General features: G+C 33.2%; 1 protein-coding gene across 9 annotated transcripts in view; it reads right to left on the bottom strand.

Moving 5' to 3' along the window:
• Positions 1-19,017, bottom strand: part of NOX4 (NADPH oxidase 4) — a 189,392-nt gene that overhangs the window by 95,943 nt on the left and 74,432 nt on the right. For all 9 annotated transcript variants that reach the window (XM_081281667.1, XM_081281669.1, XM_081281675.1 and 6 more), the window contains 2 exons: positions 2,202-2,418; positions 103-267 (listed from right to left, as the gene is read on the bottom strand). In XM_081281667.1, the coding sequence (XP_081137793.1) occupies positions 103-267; positions 2,202-2,418 (382 nt within the window). The remainder of the gene's footprint in view (positions 1-102; positions 268-2,201; positions 2,419-19,017) is intronic.

Here is a 19,017-nt window from a genome sequence, read left to right as displayed (position 1 = left end):
AAAGAAATTCAACTATCCCAATGAAGCTATGTGTACTATTTTTTTATATTTTTATAATTAAGAAATTAAGGGTGTTTTTAAAGTTGTTGACCATTGACTCACCTGACCAGGTCTTGCTTTAAAATTTTCTTTGACCATTCGGATCTCCATGACATCTGATGGATGACTAATGACTGAGATGATGGTGACTGGCTTATTGCTCCGGATACACCGATAAAGTCTTTCTGCACAGTACAGGCACAGAGGTCCAGAAATCCAAAGCCAAGTCTAAAGGAGAATTTTCAAAAATATATTTCAAAACACTTGAATTGTAAGTATGTATATTCTGCCTGTATGCTTATTTTATACATTATGATAATAATATTTCAGCTTGTATTTTAAATAATAAAATACAAATAAAATGAGTCAAAAATAATAGATGCTCATTCATTCAAAAAAAAAAAAAAAAAAAAAAAACAGAGTGCAAAATAAAATACTGTTGAGACCCAACCTCAATCTCAAGCCCACATCCCAGGTATAGCCATCATTCATTCTTTCTTACATCCATGTGTGTAAACAAAAATATAATGTATATACACAATTTGTCTCTGTAGAAGAAAATAAAAGCAAACTGAAACCTCAGATTTATCTAAGGGTGGTTTTAGGGGGGAAAATAAAAGCATCAGTACAATGTGTAGTAAAAAGATAATGCATGCGGGGCTGTGGTCACTGCTCAGCAGTAGAACACTCGTGCTCGCCTAGCACATGCGAAGCGCTGGGTTCAGTCCTCAGCACCACACTTAAGTAAATAAATAAAATAAAGGCATTGTATCCAAATAAAACTAAAAAACAAAATATTTAAAAAAGATAATGCCCTAGATATTTTATTGCATATTGTGTATATGTATAAAATGCACATATACACAATGCATACACATATTATATGCACATACATCTTTTAAAAGTGAAACATTCCAGGCATGTTATTTACAATTTACTTTTAAATATTATGAGCAGATAATAATACTTATATAAAAACTGACAATTTACAACTGGGAATTACCGCCCATGGGGCCAATGTTTCCTTTACAACAGCACACTATATCTCTCTCACCACTTTGAAGCCTCTAACTAATCTTACTTTAATGGTCATTTCTTAAATCTTATTTACATAGTTGATCCAGGACTCCCCCCTTCCATGAAGCTAGAGTGGGCCTCTTTTTTATAAGTTTAGCCTCACACTGTGTGAAGAAAAGACATGGAAGGGCAAGTTCTGCAAGGTAGCAACCTTGAAACTTTGAAACAATTACCCTTTAAGCACCAGGTTCTGCATAAGCAAAGTGGGAGTCCTCATACCTACCCTGTCCGATACACAGCATTTTGTGAAGCTCAGAAAACTTATGGAAATAATAAATCTGATAGATATCTAGAGGATTATTACTAATGAAACCACAAAACTAGCACATTTATTCAAAAATCTTCTACAAATTCTAGTTTTTGACTTCTAATTCTTCTTTTTGTAAAGTAAAATTTGACATCAGTATTCCCTACCTTCATTCAGAACAGATAGAGCCAGGGTGGAATTTATATGTGGATAGTTCCCGCAGCTATAAGGAAAGATTAGGGCCCTAACTAAATTCTTAGCTAAGTACTTGGAGAAGTTTTCCAAGACCAAGCATTTGGTCTAAGTTTGCATACTACCTGTACCATTTACTGTCTGAGAGGCTTTGATCAAGATATTTTATGCATTTTAAGTACAATTTCTTCATTAGAAAATTGAGGATAACAGTAATTGCTTCTAATAGTCATTTTAAATATTAAAAAATATATTAATACAGAACATTTCATCACAGTGCCTAGAATATAAAGCATTCAATAAATCAATTATACCATTTGTCATTGATGATATTGTGTTTAAATATTACAATATAATAACATACAATGAAATAATAATTAGTAGTATATAGTTATCTTAATACTGTTTTTATTATTCAGCCAGCACTTCTCAGTATGCAAAGATCATAAAATTAATAAGCAGAAATTCTGTATAATTTCAAATATCATGTCTTTTGCCTTGGATTACCAGGTACTGTGATGTAATAATAGGTATTCTGAAACATCTTATGCATAAATGCACAGTGTCAAAATATGTTTAAATGTGATGTTGATCAATTGAATGGAGACATAGACTTTGCAGAGATCAAACATACAATTAATCTAACCTGGGGAAAATTAGCTTGGAACTTGGGTTCTTCCACACAAATCTTCACAAATGTTTTCCCGTTAAGCTCTTCTGGTTTTGAAAATCCTCTAGGAAATGGTTCATGAAAATGTTCTGAGACATATTCCAGTGAGGAAATATCCTGATAGCGTGTTTTGTTAAGATTAATGCATCCAGGAGGATGGGTATCCAAATTAATTTGATACTTCAACAGTCCTCTAAAATTAAATTAGAAACACATAGGGAGAGAGAGAGAAAGAGAGAAAGAGAGAGGGGAGGGAGGGAGGGAGGAAGAGAAAAATTGAAATCAAGGGCTGTAATAAAGGAAAATAATCACTTTTTCTTGCTAAATTTACATAGCATTACCTGAAAAGTGTTCCCTTGTGTCATATTTAGGATAAATCAAAAAGTGTTTAAAATTTTAATAACTTAATTGCTAAGGGACTAAACAAAATCTTTTTTACTTCCAAACAAATGCAATAAATACATTGTAGGGAAGAACACTTGCAATCTTTCAAAGAATTTTTAAATTTGACAGTCTTTATTTCAAATCTATTATGCATTTGTGAAATCATATACAAGTTTTCACTTCAATGAACACTGCAGTGATGACTACTTTGCAATCTCCAAACATAAAGAAAAAATACAGGGATAATATTTGATTTGGCTAAGACTGAATAAAACATGCCTTACTAAAGTACAGGAAATGTTAAACAAAAATAACAGGAACCATAAGCTTGTGTGTTCTATGTTCAGAAAACAATTTATACTCAGCAACCAACCCCCAAATCTGTTTTTTTTTTTCAATCTCTTCACAAACACAACCACATAAAAAGCTCAGAAGAATGAATCTGGTAGGAGAGATCACATCTTAAAATCTTGTTCTTTTTGTTTCATATTTTAGGACATTCTAAATTCTATGTTCTACATTTCTTGTCACTGTTGCCTAAGAAAACAATGAAGAAAAAAGTCAGATTTAGAAAAACATTAAAAATTTTGTATTATACTTTATTTTTTAAAGGGTACCAAAAGTAAATTTATTTCCAAAGTTATTCTTCCCTAATTGGCTAAAAAATGCATTAATTTCAGGTTACCTTTCATGCTCCAAATAATCAATTTTGATAGCTTAAGAAAAATTGAAGTGTCACAGAACTGTACTAACTTTACAAAGACAATATTTTATGCTGGAAAGGATGTGAGGAAAAAGAAACTTTTATACTTTTTGGTATAACCACAACGAAAATCAGTATAGGGGTTTCTCTAAAGACTAGGAATGGAACAACCATATGACCCAGGTGTACCTCCCCTCAGCATTTTGTCCTGAAGAATTAAGGTCATAATAATACAAATTATTTATAGCAGCACAATAGCCAAATTGTAGAACCAGCCTATGTAACAGATGAATGAATAAAGAAAATGTATATATAAACAATGGGTTTTACTCAGCTTAAAGAAGAATGAAAAAATTATGTCATTTGCAGGAAGACAGATGGAACTTGAGAACATTGTGTTAAATGCAATAGGCTAAATTCAGAAAGTCAAGGGTCATATATTTTCTTCATACGTGTAATGGAAGAAAAGGGTAAGGTAGGGGTCTCATGAAAATAAATGAGAGACCAGAAGAGTAGAGAAAGAGTACCAGAGGGAGGAACAAGTGAAAAAGGAGAGGTACTTGCAAATGAAATTGACTAAATTATATTATTATATTGCATGCACATATAAATATGTAACAATGAATCTCAGTAGTATGTATCATTATAATGAACAAATAACTTTTTTAAAAACTGATACTTTTTTTTAATCAAAAGTTAAGAGCATAAACAGTAAAACCATTAGATTGAATATATGATGGTGGGAAGGCAAAGGCCAAGGCAGTGCTGGCATCCACCATCTGTCCAGTCTGATCACCCCCCCTTTTCCCTTTTGATCACAGTAAGTTCCCTTTCTCTAGTTATTTTTATTTCACTCTGTTCCTTAAAACTAGTCATCGTAAAATCATAAGAAAGCATTTAGTGCATTCGTGAAAGGCATCTAATTACTGGGCTGGATTATATGGCATTCACAGGAGACCACACATACAGATAACAACTTTTAAAGGAATAGAGCAGACACAGCCTAGGTATTGAATAAATTAATAGAAATTAAATCTGAGCCAATATTTTTGTCACTAGTCATTCACAGCATTCTATTTATAGAATAAAATTATGTACTATACTTGGACAACCCATTCATTTGATTCAGTTTCCATTACAACTAATGATTTATCCAAACATGTTGTTCCCACTGGTCATCCCAATGGTAAATGGCTGACAAGTAACTCTGTCAAAAATTTGATTCATGCTACTACCCATAAGTTGAACAAACACTGATGTGATATACATAGCACTGTTCTAGGTGCTAGAGTTCAACGAGGACTGAATTCTACTCCCTAACCCTCCAGAAACTTAAAATCTACTTTGTAAGATATCTTGGAAGAAGATAAACTTAAGTCAAACCACAGATAATAATTATTATAGACTCTTAATAATAGTTTCATAAGGTATGGTAGACTCCAGTTCCAGGACAAAAAGAAATTTTATTCATATTTCATATAATTCTTGAAAAATATATGAACTTGAAATATTATTCTAATTTTACAAATTAAAAAAAATATTTTAATTATTACCCTACTGTTACATAGCTGTGTGTGTGTTTGTGATAAATAACAGAGCTAAGATTTGAACCAAGCTCACTCAAATTCTATATTCTTCTCCTCTCATAATACAGCACTTTAGGTCACTGGATCCTCACAACCTACTACTGAAAAAGGTAAGAAGAAGGAAGATTAATACTTATTAACAAAGGAGCATGTTTATAATTTTTTAATTAACAAAGAAGCATGTTGATAATTTTTTAAACATCTTTTTTCATTAAATAAACCTCAAAACAAAATAATCATACTAGGCAAGTATTTCCCCCCATTAAAAACATGAAAAAACCCAAGGCTTTTATTCAGATAAATTAACTAGGTGGTAGTAAAAGTATGGGTTTTAGAAATCAAGTTGCTCTCACCACATGAAAAGCATGTCAGTGGCTTAAGAAATGGATGTCAAATATGTTCAAAATGAAAAAAAAAAATCCTTTGAAATAAGGCTAGCTCTGTCTCTGTCTCCCCCACCCCGTGTGTGTGTGTGTGTGTGTGTGTGTGTGTGTGTGTGTGAGAGAGAGAGAGAGAGAGAGAGTTTGCACACATGCATGCACATGCATGCTGGAAAGGAGTAGCTTATACTTATACTTCAGGGTCTTAATTTCAGGCACAAGAATGCTGTCAATCTCTCCTCCCAAGTCCTAACAATATTCAAGTGACATAACCATACCATGTTCAAGGTCCTCAGAATGGTGGTATTGCTGCTATAAATTATACCTCTTAAGTCAATAAAATAAATACTGCTGCTGTTGTTGGCATATAATATCCTAAAATTCCCTTTATTTGGAGAGTTTTTTGTTATTTTAAGCTATGTTCAAGAAAAATAACACAGGCTATCTCTAAAAAAATGTATTAAAATTTTTCTTATTTTATCTGAATTGGTATTTTTGTCATCACAAAAGTGTGAAAAATAAAGACAAATAATGAAAAATAGCATTCATAAAAAAAAATCCAGTAGAGAATCTCAAGTTTATTGTGCTGTAATTTGTGGTGAAGATACTGAAAGTTTCACTAGGGAGGGGCCTAGCAGGTTCTGAACTCAGCACTCAAAGGACAGATGCTGAGCATGCCAGCGAGGTGTTGGTTGCTTCAAGGAGCATTTACACAAACTTATATCAAGTGTCTGTGGTAAAGAATGGTGGCTCCATCCTACTATGAGTGAACATGTCTAGAGCGGTTAGTAATCTGCCCAAAACAACACTGCTAGTGGCAGAGCTGAGACAGAAAACCCAGGCAGTCTGCTTCCAAAGTCTGAATCGTGCTCCTTCTGCTATACCAAGCCTCCTCCCCTTGCAGAACATCCACTGTATTTTATGAAAAAAAAAAACGTGAAACTGAAGACTAACAAATGCATTGATCAAAATTTTACAGCTCTACATGCTTCCAGGTTTTAAAAAAGGAAGCAACATATTTGTAACAAACCAATAATCTTACGTGTCATTTTTCAAGTTCAACTGAATGCTATAATTTCATTTATTACTAGTTAAAAACAAAAAGTGTCCATTTCTTTGTCACCAGTATAAAATTTCTTAGAAGTCTTAGAATATTTATTCTTAGAATAAAAATTCCATTAAAACCATATTATAATAGACATTAAAACAATCTTTCTGAAAAATTTTATATAGGAATGTAAACCCAATATTAGGAATATTCAGATTGATGGATAAAATCAGATACTGTTTCTAAAGGGCCGCTCAAACTTTAGGGTCTTCACCCTGACAATATTTGTGAAAATTTGAGGTATTTATGTAGTTTTTACTATTGTTTTGAATCTCCAATACATTTATTTAATTCAGCAGATATAACATGCATGTTTTCTCAAATACAATAGAGCCCACTTAAGTAGCCTGAAGCTTATCTGTCACTCAATACTGACCCTGCATTTTGCCCTATATCACCACCAAGATATACAACTGCGTAATTTAGTGCCAGACTCTCCCATAGAACTTTCTGTGATGGTGAAAAGGAAAAATTCTGAACTGTCAGTAGTTACATGTGGCTATTAAGTGATCAAAATGTTGCTTGTACAGGTGAAAAACTGAAATTTTTAATAGTTCAATTAATTTAATGGAATATTTATAACACGGATCTAATGAATATAATCAAACATGAAAGCAACAAGAATGCAAAAGCAAACGATTAATGATATATGGACATATGTAGACATCCTAAGAATAGTAAAGATGAGTGTAGAACTTGGATTATGAAATCCTGGAAAGAACTTACAGAGAAAGGTAATTGAAGAATGTACAGAGTCCAACAATTACAGGATAATGACATTCTAGTGTGAGGAAGCAGGCGGCACAAAGTCACATGGTTTTTTCCCATTATTAATAGAAGAGACCATGTCTTATGCATTTATGCCTCAAATATTCATATTCTACCAAACCCCACCATCCCTTCAGCAAGTTTCTTGTATTTAATATATTTCTTATGCCTTTCTTATGCATTGATTTTAAAAGCAAGCAATTACCTCATAATTTGTTTTAATAAGGCATGCACATTTAGAAATCAAAATAGGAAAAATTCTTATATGTATTGTTATAGCTTTCATAAATAAATGATCAATAATTTAAAACAAAAAAAAAGAGAAAAGGGTAAAGATGGTAGTGAATGGTAAACCCAAAACCTGGCCAGATAAAGACAGTGACATTGTGAGGGACTGAGGAGGGGAGGCAGGGAAAAAAGTGCTTCTTCTTATTTTATGTTCCAATGTATTATGATTCAAAAGAGAAATTCTGAAATACTTGTGGAATGTCTGGTACTCTTCCATTATGAGAAATAAAGGATTTTATAATCCTTTATGTGTATCCATCAAAATACATGGCTGTGAATGCTATTGCTTTTGTGCTCACAGGGTCTGCTTTCAACATTCAACAGTGTTTCAAAAGGTAGAGTTTTGTTTTTGGGGTTTTATTCCTTTTTTCCCTTAAGGGGCATTAGAGTTATCCTATTTGGGGATTTTTGTTTGTATGTATTGTTTTTGTTGTTTGTTTGTTTTAATGCCTCACTGTCAAAAGGTCATAGGAAATAATATAGTATATTGAATGAATACTGCATATAAATTATAGAACTACTTTATGGCAAAAATTAAATATTAGAAAATACCATGCTGCCAAAATGACAATCATGAAAATCATTCCTACCTTAACTTCATGTGAAGAATCTATAATGAATGCAGCATCATTTAGGTGACTTTTATGTGTTTGGTGATTTGCACCCTTTTTAAATAGGAGAGCAAAATTACTGTCCCTTAGGAACATACTTTTTTCTTAGTATTCTATAACAAAAAAATTATAGTAAAAATATATCTTCCTGAGAATTATTTTTGCTAAGTTTAAACTACAAAACAACAATAACAAAAATATCAAAAAATTGCATCATAAAATAAAACCAAATTCTCTACTTTAAAATGTATCACAACTCTCCAGTTTATCTGGAAACCACCTGAATGTTTTCTTGTGAAAGTGAAGGGTTTGTCCTGTTTCAATGCTATTTATCTGGTACTTAACACAGTACCTATAACCTACAGCAACTAAATAGTCATTGAACAAACAGGTGACTAGGAATGTATAAACAACTTCTTGGTGTTATTGTTGTTGAAACACATGATTGAGTAGTAGTCATTTTAAACTCATTTTCTACCTGAAAGAAATCTCTGCCATGCCCCAAGCCAAACCTACCCTAAGCAAACAGTTGTCATGATATTCAGATATTCAAAGCTTATTGTTAGGAGCATCCTAAGTTAGGGATGCAGTCTCAGCAGTCCTGAAACTCTGAGTACCCACTCAACTTAATCTTTACTCCTTTCTCCACTTTGGCCCTGCAGGGTCCTTGCCTATGACACCTGAGAGTCATGTAGCTCAACCACAGAAGGAACTTTGTCTGTCTCTTATTGATGAGACTGTCCAAGCTTAAAAGAAAGGGCTGGCTCATGAATTTGTGATCTGTGCAACTCCACAAAACCTTGCTCTTAGCAAAACCAGGTCATTGCTTCAGTGCTCCAGCTATTTCCACTCCAAGTGAGTAATAATTTTTGATCAAGAAGCCCTGCATTTTTATTGTGCCATAGACTCTGCAAATTAAACAGCTGATGTTGTCACAATCTCTATGCAGCTGACAAATCTAAATCCCAGAGTGTAAGAAATTAGAATCAAAAATTCTAATGCTGGGTACATCATTTTACTGTTTCCTCAGTGAAAGAGAGAGATAATCTCATCTTCCCTAGTTCACAGATATGTTAAGAAAAGGGCTTTGACCTCTCATGAAGAAAAATATTAGTAAGCAACCATTATTTCTTAGTATTCATTTACTGGCTTGTTTTACTAAAATGGCAATGGGGTATAAAATAATTATTTCACATTTCACAAAAATACTAATGTGGGCTGGGGTTGTGGCTCAGTGGTAGGACGCTTGCATCACACACATGAGGCACTGGGTTCGATTCTCAGCACCACATATAAATATGAACAAAATAAAGGTCCATCAACAACTAAAAAGATTTTTTTTAAATACTAATGTAGTGACAATATTTCTTAAATTACATGAACTTTTGTTGTTTCTCCTTCCTTCTCACCATTCTCACCCTGTAAGTCCAGCCAGAAAGATATATATATATATATATATATATATATATATATATATATATATATATATATATATATATATATCTCACTCCCAGGAGAAAAATTGAGATGAAAATTCTGTTAAAAAAAAATTACTTGATCTGAAGCTTGACACTTCCAAACCCCAAAGGGTGAAAAACAAAACCCATAGCTGGTAAGATTAAAAATTCATTAATACATGTAGTTTACAGTATAAATGACTTCATGTATATGAAAATGCTCTAAATATACTATTTCTATCTATCCACCTACACACACACACACACACACACACACACACACACACACACCATGAAACTATAAAGCCTTATTATGGAAGAATATAGCACATTCCCTCAATCCTCAAAACCATCTGGTTTATAGGATAAAATATCAACAAATGTAAATAAACCATAAATCTTTACTCTGTAATTATTATACAAAACATCAACTTTTTAATAAAGTAAAAATCTTATGAATAGGAAATGAGAAGAGTCTACAGAATGGGAAAAAAATCTTTGCTAGCTACTCTTCTGGATTATGTCTAGAATACACAAAGAACTCAAAAAACTTTATCATTACAAAACCAAATCAACCAATCAACAAATGGGCAAATGAACTAACAAACACTTCTCAAAATAAAAAATACAACTAACACATGAAAAAATTTTCAACACTTTCAGTAATTAGGGAAATGCAAAATGAAACAACTGCTTGATGCCCTAAATTACAGATTTCACGTCATTCCAGTCAAAATGGCAGTTACCAATAATAATAAATGCTGGAGAGGATGTGGGGAGAAAAGAACACTTTTACACTGTTGGGGAGATTGTAAATTAGTACAATCACTATGGGACTCACTATGAGATTTCTCAAAAGACTAAGCATGGAAGCACAATATGATATTGTTGTCTAACTCCTCAGTGTTGAACCTAAAGAATTAAAGTCAGCATACTACAGTGATCCATGAATCCTATTTCTTTTCTCTTAGAATTTAGGGAGTTAGGCGGTTTTGTTCACTATATTTAAGGTCAAGACAGCAATATGTATGGAAGGGGAAGATCAAGGTAATCGACAAATTTGCAAGTTTACTTGGGACTCTCTATTTACTGTGGAATTCCACTATCAAATTCATCCCTCATATTGGGATACTAACTTCCTGGGTCACCTAACATTATAGGCAATTCATTAATAGGTATGTGTGGTCCAAAAAGGCTAAAATATTTCTGAGCTGAACACTTCCAAAGCTAGATTTCAACCAGAGACCTATATTATCTTTACACATTTCATATCTCTTGCTTAAATTTATTCAAGGTTTAAAACATTGGATTGTAGCAGGGAATAAAAAACAAGGGGGTGGTTAAAGACATTTTTTTTTAATCCATGTATTTAGTGTGCTTTTCCTATATTGTGAATAATGTCTTTTCCCTTTGCCTTTCTTATTTTGTTTTATGTGTGTGTATAAATTTTTTATTTTAGTTGTAGATGGACATAATACATTTGTTTATTTACTTTGTTATGTGGTGCTGGGGATGGAACCCAAAGCCTCATGTGTGCTAGGCAAGCACTTTACCACTGAGCCACAACCCAGCCCTCTTGTTGTTTTTTTTTATTTAATCTCTTTACAAAGACATACTGTAGAAGTACAAATCCTCACAAAAGTTCTCTTCTACAGCATTTTTATCAACTTTGATCTATAGCCTAACTTCTTTCTCTGTTATTTTCAAGTAATTTGAAAGAAATTTAAAACTTAAGGTATTCCATAAACATAATTTTATTCTTAAGTTAATACAAAGTTATTACACTTATTATCATATGCCATAACATTTTGTAAAATATTTTTAAAGCAGTACAAAAAAAAAGGCATTTTATTCTAAATCTGCTTTCTGGGAGCACCAGATTCAAAACCTTTGAATCTATCTAACTTGAACCAAAATTAAATTTACTACTTAAAATATTCAAAGATGCACATGTATACTCATTTACTTAAAGAGATAAATCAAAAAGATGTCCTAGGTTTTCACATTACATTAAAATATTTCATTCACAGGTGAAGACACTTTCTAAATAAATAAACAAATAAATAATTTATGAAAAGGGTAAAGATGAATGCATAGATTCTGGGGCCAGATCTCCTATGATCACTACTAGCGTTCTTTAAGCACTAGCTGATTGGCCTGAGACAGTCATTTAATTTACCTTGTACATCTCATTTCTCCATCTGTAAAATGGAGACCACTTACTATCCAGTGCTGTGCATATTTAAAAACAAAAACAAAAAACTAGTCTGTGCTCATATAATATATGCATAAATGTTAAGTTCCTAATACATATTAAATGCTATCTACACCTTGGGAATGATTATGAAGAGTTTCATTACTGTCCTTTAAATGACAGCACAATTGTTAAGTTGGTCACTATATATGTCATATTAATTTCTTCCAGTAGAATTTGTGGGAGAATAAAACCACCCCTGTGTTTTTTATTCCTCCCTACAATCCAGTGTTTTTAACCTTGAATAAATTTAAGTAAGAGATATGAAATGTGTAAAGATATTATAGGTCTCTGGTTAAAATCTAGCATTGGAAGTATTAAGCCTTTTAGGACCATGCACACCTATGGGGTTCCAATGAAAACTGTGGAACCCTTCTTCATACAAAATGCATGTATTTGCCTCAAAACTAAATACACATCTAAAGACATGCATATTCATAGTTTGTATTTGTGATTCAGGAAATTCAAGGATCCTCTGGATCCATTCAATAATTCCTAGGAATTATGAATCCAAGTTAAGAATCCTTTCTGAATAATAATAATAATAATAATAATAATAATAAAGAATCCTTTCTGTATGGAAAAAGTGGAATTTTTAATACAATTTTTAATACAAATAATAGGCATCATACTGATAAGTCATTAGATCCATTTAAAAAAAATAGGCATCTAACCTGGGTACAGTGGCACACACATGTAATCCCAGGGGCTCCAGAGGCTGAGGCAGAGAGATCACAAGTTCAAAGTCAGCCTCAGTAACTTATCAAGGCCCTATGCAATTTAGCAAGACCCTACCTTAAAATAAAAAAGGACTGGAGATATGTGCCCCTGGTCAAAAAAAAAAAAAAAAAAAAAAAGACATTTAGATCTAGGAAATATCAGAATAAAAGTCACCTATAAGAATGACAGAGTTCACAAAAGATTTAGACACTATCATAAATACCCAAATTCTCAACCTTCTACCTAAGATGGTTGTGGACATCTACTTACAATCTCGAAAGTGGGCCAAAGCTAAGCAATATCAGAATTATTACTTTTGGTTTCTAGTTCCTAAGTACCCATGCAGAGGCCCTGTTTGAGCAAAAGAATCCTTTTGTGATTCTGATGCAAGGTGTACATTAGAACTGTCCATAAACCTTTGAGGAACTTTCCCCAACTACTAGGAACAGGTAGAATGACCATATTGCCTGCTTTATCCACAATCCCTGTTTAATTATTAGTAGAATCCCCTTTTCATTCTCAAAAGTGCCTAGTCTGAGCATGTGCTGCACACCTTTAACCCTAACAACTCAGGAGACTGGTGGGAGGATTGCAAGTTTGAGTATAGCCTTAGTAATTTAATAAGACCCTTTTTAAAATAAAAAATGAACAAAAAAGAAAAAGAAAAGAAAAGGCTGGGATGTGGCTTGGTGGTAGACTACCCCTGGACTTAATCCCCTATACTGAATAATTAGTTAATTAATTAATTCAATTTTTAAAATTCCTTGTTCAGAGAATAAATTACATAGTCACTGCTAATCTAGAGGCAATGAAAGGGAAACTGAAAAGGAATTAAAGGAAAGTAAAAGTTTTCTCCCTCAGGGTTAGAGAAGGACTAGTTAATATACAACCTCTGGGACTGACTTTCTCTGGATGCTATCCAAGTTCCCATTTAATTTTCTAAGAGCAAGTACCTCCCACCAACAGAAGATTACAAAGCCTGTCGTTCTTCCACATCACTGTGGGTGAAGAGAGGCCTCAGTGAAAGTGGCTTCTAGAAGAGAATACACTGGATTCGCCACAAATTTTAACCCATATGTATTAGGCATAAAGGCTTTTATCCTCTAAAAGAATATCCTTAATTTCCTCTTCCTGAGGGCATAATAGATGCAGAAAACTTCAAATCAACACAATAAACTTATCATTACAAATATTTGTCCAGCCCTCATTCATTTCTTGAGCCTAAACAGTGAAGCTGACACTGCCTTTGGTTCATTAAAGTCATGGTTGACAAAGGTCACCCACTGTGTTCCCCATGTTTTAAAGAGTATTTATAGAAACAGAGAAAACTATTCCTTTAAATTCCCTAGAAAATATAATTTAAGTGGGCTGTAAATCATGCTCTATGATTAATCCTTGCCAACAAATAGTCCCCACTGGCAGATAACTGTTTAAAAGAAAAATTCAAGCGTCAATCATATATTAAACAATAGTCAGAGGAGTCTTAGCTGGCAAAGAATATTATTTGCACTGTAAATTTGCTCTTATTGGCACCCATTCCTTTGAGGAGGACCTTCCCCTCTATCTTAATCAGACTCTCTTCCTTTGAGGAGGAACTTCCCCTTTATCTTAACCAGAATTATCACACTATAAACTGTCTCTCATTTAAATACAAAATACAATCAGTGTCCACCCAACATTCCCATGTTAAAACCAGTAGGATGGCTGACTCTGGCAAGATTGCAGAGGCTCAGGTGCCAAATCCCATTTACAATGCATCCTCCTCATGTCTTTCAAAAGGAGCAGGGTTAGGCTCTTAAACTCAGACTCTGTGACATTCTAATTTATTTTCCATATCCCTTCTATCAGTAAGTGAGAATAGAAGTATGTATCTCCTTTTGATGTTTTTCAAATGAAAAAGAGAAAACAAAACAAAACAAAAACAACCACTTTCCAGTTCCCTCCACATCTGGAAAGAGAGAATAATTTTGACTAGTTTTTTTCCCCCAAATATCTTTTGAATTAAAATATCTTTAATAAAACACAACAATGACAACTTCTTAGAAAAATGTATTAAGATTAGAAAAAAAAAATTCCTCTGGAGAAGGCTTCTTTTACAAGTTCCAGAATAAATATTTGTTGCTAAAATTAATTTTAGAGTTTTTGCAATGTTATAAATATCATGGCCCTTTTAAGGAATATTCTTTTGATATGTTAAGCAGTTTTCACTGTTATATAGTTACCAAATTACTTAGCCTATAAGAAACTCGAGGCTCTTCAAAAGTGCTGTGACTCTGTGTAACTTTCCAGAACGCTCAGTGAGAGGTGGAGGAGCAGTAGCTGCCCAAGTTACACACTATTACATGCTCCTTCCCGCTTCAGCACACTGACCTCAGCCCACTCACTGGCTGTAGAAAAGGGTGAAAGAAACCACTTACTATGATGTTTTGGGGTCAAATCCAATGCCACTCAGGCATAATTGAAAAAGGCTTAGAGGAAACTGGCTTTGAAGTATCATCATGACAAGAATACAAATGAAGGAGAGAAATTTAAACAGATTTCTCAAGCTTAAAGTCCTCTCTGATGTCAAGGAAAGGGCATTATATGACACAGAAGAACAGGCAATTAAGAAGGGTGGAGCAGGTAGCAGTACAGGCTCTCCTATGGACATCTTTGATGTTTTTGGAGGAAGAAGAAGGATGCAGAGAGAAAGAAGAAAAAATGTTGTGCATAAGCTCTTGGTAATGTGAGAAGATGTACATAGTGGTGAAAAAAGAAAACTGGCTCTGCAAAAGAATGTACTTTGTGACAAATGTTAAGGCTGAAGTGATAAAGAAAGGAGCAGGAGATTGCTTCCCCACTTCCCAGGTACTGGAATGCAAATATGAGTTCATTAGATAGCTGGAATGGTTCAGCAAATTCAGTCTGTATATATGGAGTGCTGGGGCCAAGGGAAAGGGATCAGTCTTAGAGATAGAGGTAAACACTGTAATAGAAGGTAGTTGGAGAGAAGAAGGTTGTAGAAGTTCATGTTGACAAAGGCATGAAAGATGGACAGAAGATAACATTCTATAGTGAAGGAGACTAAGAGCCAAGACTGGAGCCAGGAGATATTATCATTATGTCAGATCAGAAGGACTGTGCTGTTTTTACTTAAGACTTTTTTTTTTCTTTTTCATCTATGTGGATATACAGCTAGTTGAAGAAGCATTATGTGGCTTCCAAAAGCCAAATATCTACTCTAGATAATGGAACCTCTCACCTCTCACCAGGCTAGAATGGCAAGCAAATCTCTTAATGGGGCCAGTGGAAAAAAACTTACTACAGGCATTTTATATCAGTAGTGACTGAGTGAAATATTATAATCATAATATGCTCACTATTTGCTACTGTTTGTTTTAATATTTAATTACAGTAGTGTTTCAAAAGTTAAATGAAGAATAAATGCAAATATAAAAATCACTGGCTTTGCCCTGTATGTATGATGACTTCAATACAAGAAGTTGCAAGAAGTTTTTTTTTTTTTTAATACCTGTAAAAACTACTTTTAAAAAAGTTCCCCTAGCATCTGATAGGCCATAACTTATAATTGATTTCAGCTGTGTACATGGACAAACAGACTGATTGTGGTGTTGATTTCAGTGTATGACCCTTCCTTGTTAAGGTGTTGAAATTAAAACTCTTTTAACTGGTATGAGAAAGAGTGTGAGTGAGAAACAGAGTTGTGACCTTGAAATAGTTGAAAAATAAAATTATTCATTACTAAACAACAAAAAAAGAAAAGACATTTTTGGGCAGTTAATTGTGACATTTCTTCCCTGTATATTCATCAGTACTGGTAGTAGTATGATTTTTCTAAAATTTATTTCATATGTCTATATTTTCCCTTTCATACTACCTTTCTTTGTTCAAACTTAAAAAAAGATGATTTTATTTGTCTCACTTAATAGATAAGAAAAAGAAAAGTAAAATTATCTGCCAAAGATTTTCAGTTATTAAGTGATGCAGTTTGTCACCACCATGTTATTCTGATATCTTGCAAAGGAAAATTATTTTGAAATTCATTTGAGCACTGAAAAAAAATCTGAATTTAGAGTATATGAAGTGTAGCTTTTTAGAGTGGCACACAATAGGCTTGCTTATAAATGATGAAAATAATCTAAAATAAAGGTAATAAGAATGAAAACTAGATTAAAATAAGGACACAGATGATCGTGAAAAATAGCCAGGTCCTGAATAACACTGATGGAGCATTTTCAGTGAGGAAAGTGAGGCTTCCCTCAGCCAATATCATCTCACACACACTAAGATTCTTGTCAGTGCTTAATTTGGTTTCCATTTGAAAAAAAAAAAAAAAGATATAGAGAAGCTATGCAAAATGAAGGCCAGCATAATTTAAAGTTAGGATTTGGGGTTTTGCAATTGGATGTCTGAGTTAAAATCCAAGATTTTCAACTTACTAGCTGTGTCCTTCAGATAACGCTCTCTCTCACTGGCCTTGTTCTCTCATTGGGATAATGATAATAATAACAATAAATACAGGGTTGCTGGGAAAGTTTAACGAGATAAAGCATTAATAAGGTAAAAGATAAGCATTCCACAAATATTAACTGTTAATATATCCAAAGGAGAAATTTCAGAATAACAATGTGATTTATTTTGCTTTTTTTTGTGTGTATGTGTGTGTGTCTGTGTGTGTGGTTCTAAGGACTGAACACAAGGGTACTTTACCACTGAGGTATATCCTCAGCCCTTTTTATTTATTTTTAGTCTTGAGACAGGTGTTGAGTCTGACCTTAAACTTGTAATCCTCCTGCCCCAGCCTCCAGAGTAGCTGGTATCACAAGTGTGTACCACCAGGCCCAGTCAGTATAATGATAAGATTTAAAATGTCATCATACAAGAAACAAAAGAACAGAATTCATACAAGGTGAGAGATTTGATTTTCATTGCCTCTGGAGTCATAGACTTTTAAGTCACTGGATAGAAATTATAGTAAAATAAATTCTGGTTAGAAAAACAAAAAACTTTGTGAGAATTAGAGCTTTGTAAAGTCAGAATGGATATCTTCAGAATTAAATGTTTACTTTGTGGGCAGATCAGAGGGAAGATAAAAAAAGCAATGTATTTGAGGTGACTAATACACCAAATAGCCTGATTTGATCCTTTCACAGGTAAACATATATCAAAACATCATACATACTTCATACATGTAAACATTATTTATCACTTAAAAATAACATAAATAGAAGCAAATTCCTTGACATTAGGAAAACAAGCTTGTTCAAGATATCTTTTAAGATTCTGTGATTTAAAAAAAAAACTTATAAAATAATTTTTTGTTATTTTTTATATAGACACTTTCTGCCTATGACCTTTGTTCTACAAAAGTGAAAGCTAAATATAAATATGCCTTCCTTTTACTTACAAAAAAAATAGAAAAGTAATTCTTAATATAATCCTCTTTAAACTTAAAAAGTCATTTTGAACTCCTGAACCTTTAAAAATTGACTATTTGAATTGCAAAGGAATACCTTTTTTCGGAGTTTTGATTCAGCAGAACATAAAGGCAAAAGAATGCATAATTAATTATACTGAAAATGATTATTTTCTCATATCTGATAGAACTAAAGAGACAGAAAAAGAAAGAAGGAGAAAAGAGAAAAAGAGAAAGGAGGAGAGGAAGGAAGGAAAGAAGAAGAAGGAGAGAAAGAAGGAGGGAGGAAAGGAAGGAAAGAAATAACTTACAATCCAAGATAACCTGAAACCTCAGATCACAACTTTGAGAAAGAAAATCTTAAAACTAAATTCTCAGACATCTGAGCTCTCAAAAATAAGTGTCCATATATATATATATATGGACACACACACACACACACACACACACACACACACACGGCCTTGTAGTAGAACTTAAAAGAGTTTTCAAGTGAGTTTAAGTGAGAGTACTTGTGTTTTAATCCATAATTTATTGGTCAAGTGAACTTCAGCAAGTTACTGAATTTGTCTCAGTCTCAGTTTTCATACTTGTAAAAGTGTTTTAATAATATTATTCATTCTTATAAATCTGGAACACTTAAATAGAAAGTCCATAATGCATTTGGAAATTATATTTAACATATAATAAGCATTACATAATTATATTTTAAATAATTATAGTCCTGAGTAGTATCTGCTTATCCATAATAAACTTTGTGTCCACAATATTGGATGGGCAAACTAGTCACTTAAAGAATAAAATGGAAGGCAAATCCTCTCTACCAAGGGTTTTCTTGGTATCTCAAGGCTCCATAGAATATGTTATCCCCACAAAGATAAATTAATGGAAAAATCAAATCCACTAGCCCTCTCCCCCATGAGACAGGGATAGCTAGCTAGAAGTCACAATTACATTGGTCAGCCAGGTTTCCAGAAGAACTCTACATTCCAGAATCATGATACCAAACAAAGTTAACCAGGGCACATGAGATAAATCTATTTAATACTACTGTCTTAATCAGTGGTCTCCACAATCAGGGGGAAATGGCAATATTTTGAATATGCACCCTGAATTA

This window comes from Spermophilus citellus (genome assembly GCF_964194105.1).
Source record: "Spermophilus citellus genome assembly, chromosome: 2".
Classification (NCBI taxonomy): domain Eukaryota; kingdom Metazoa; phylum Chordata; class Mammalia; order Rodentia; family Sciuridae; genus Spermophilus; species Spermophilus citellus.
This window is presented reverse-complemented; position numbering and strand designations above follow the sequence as displayed.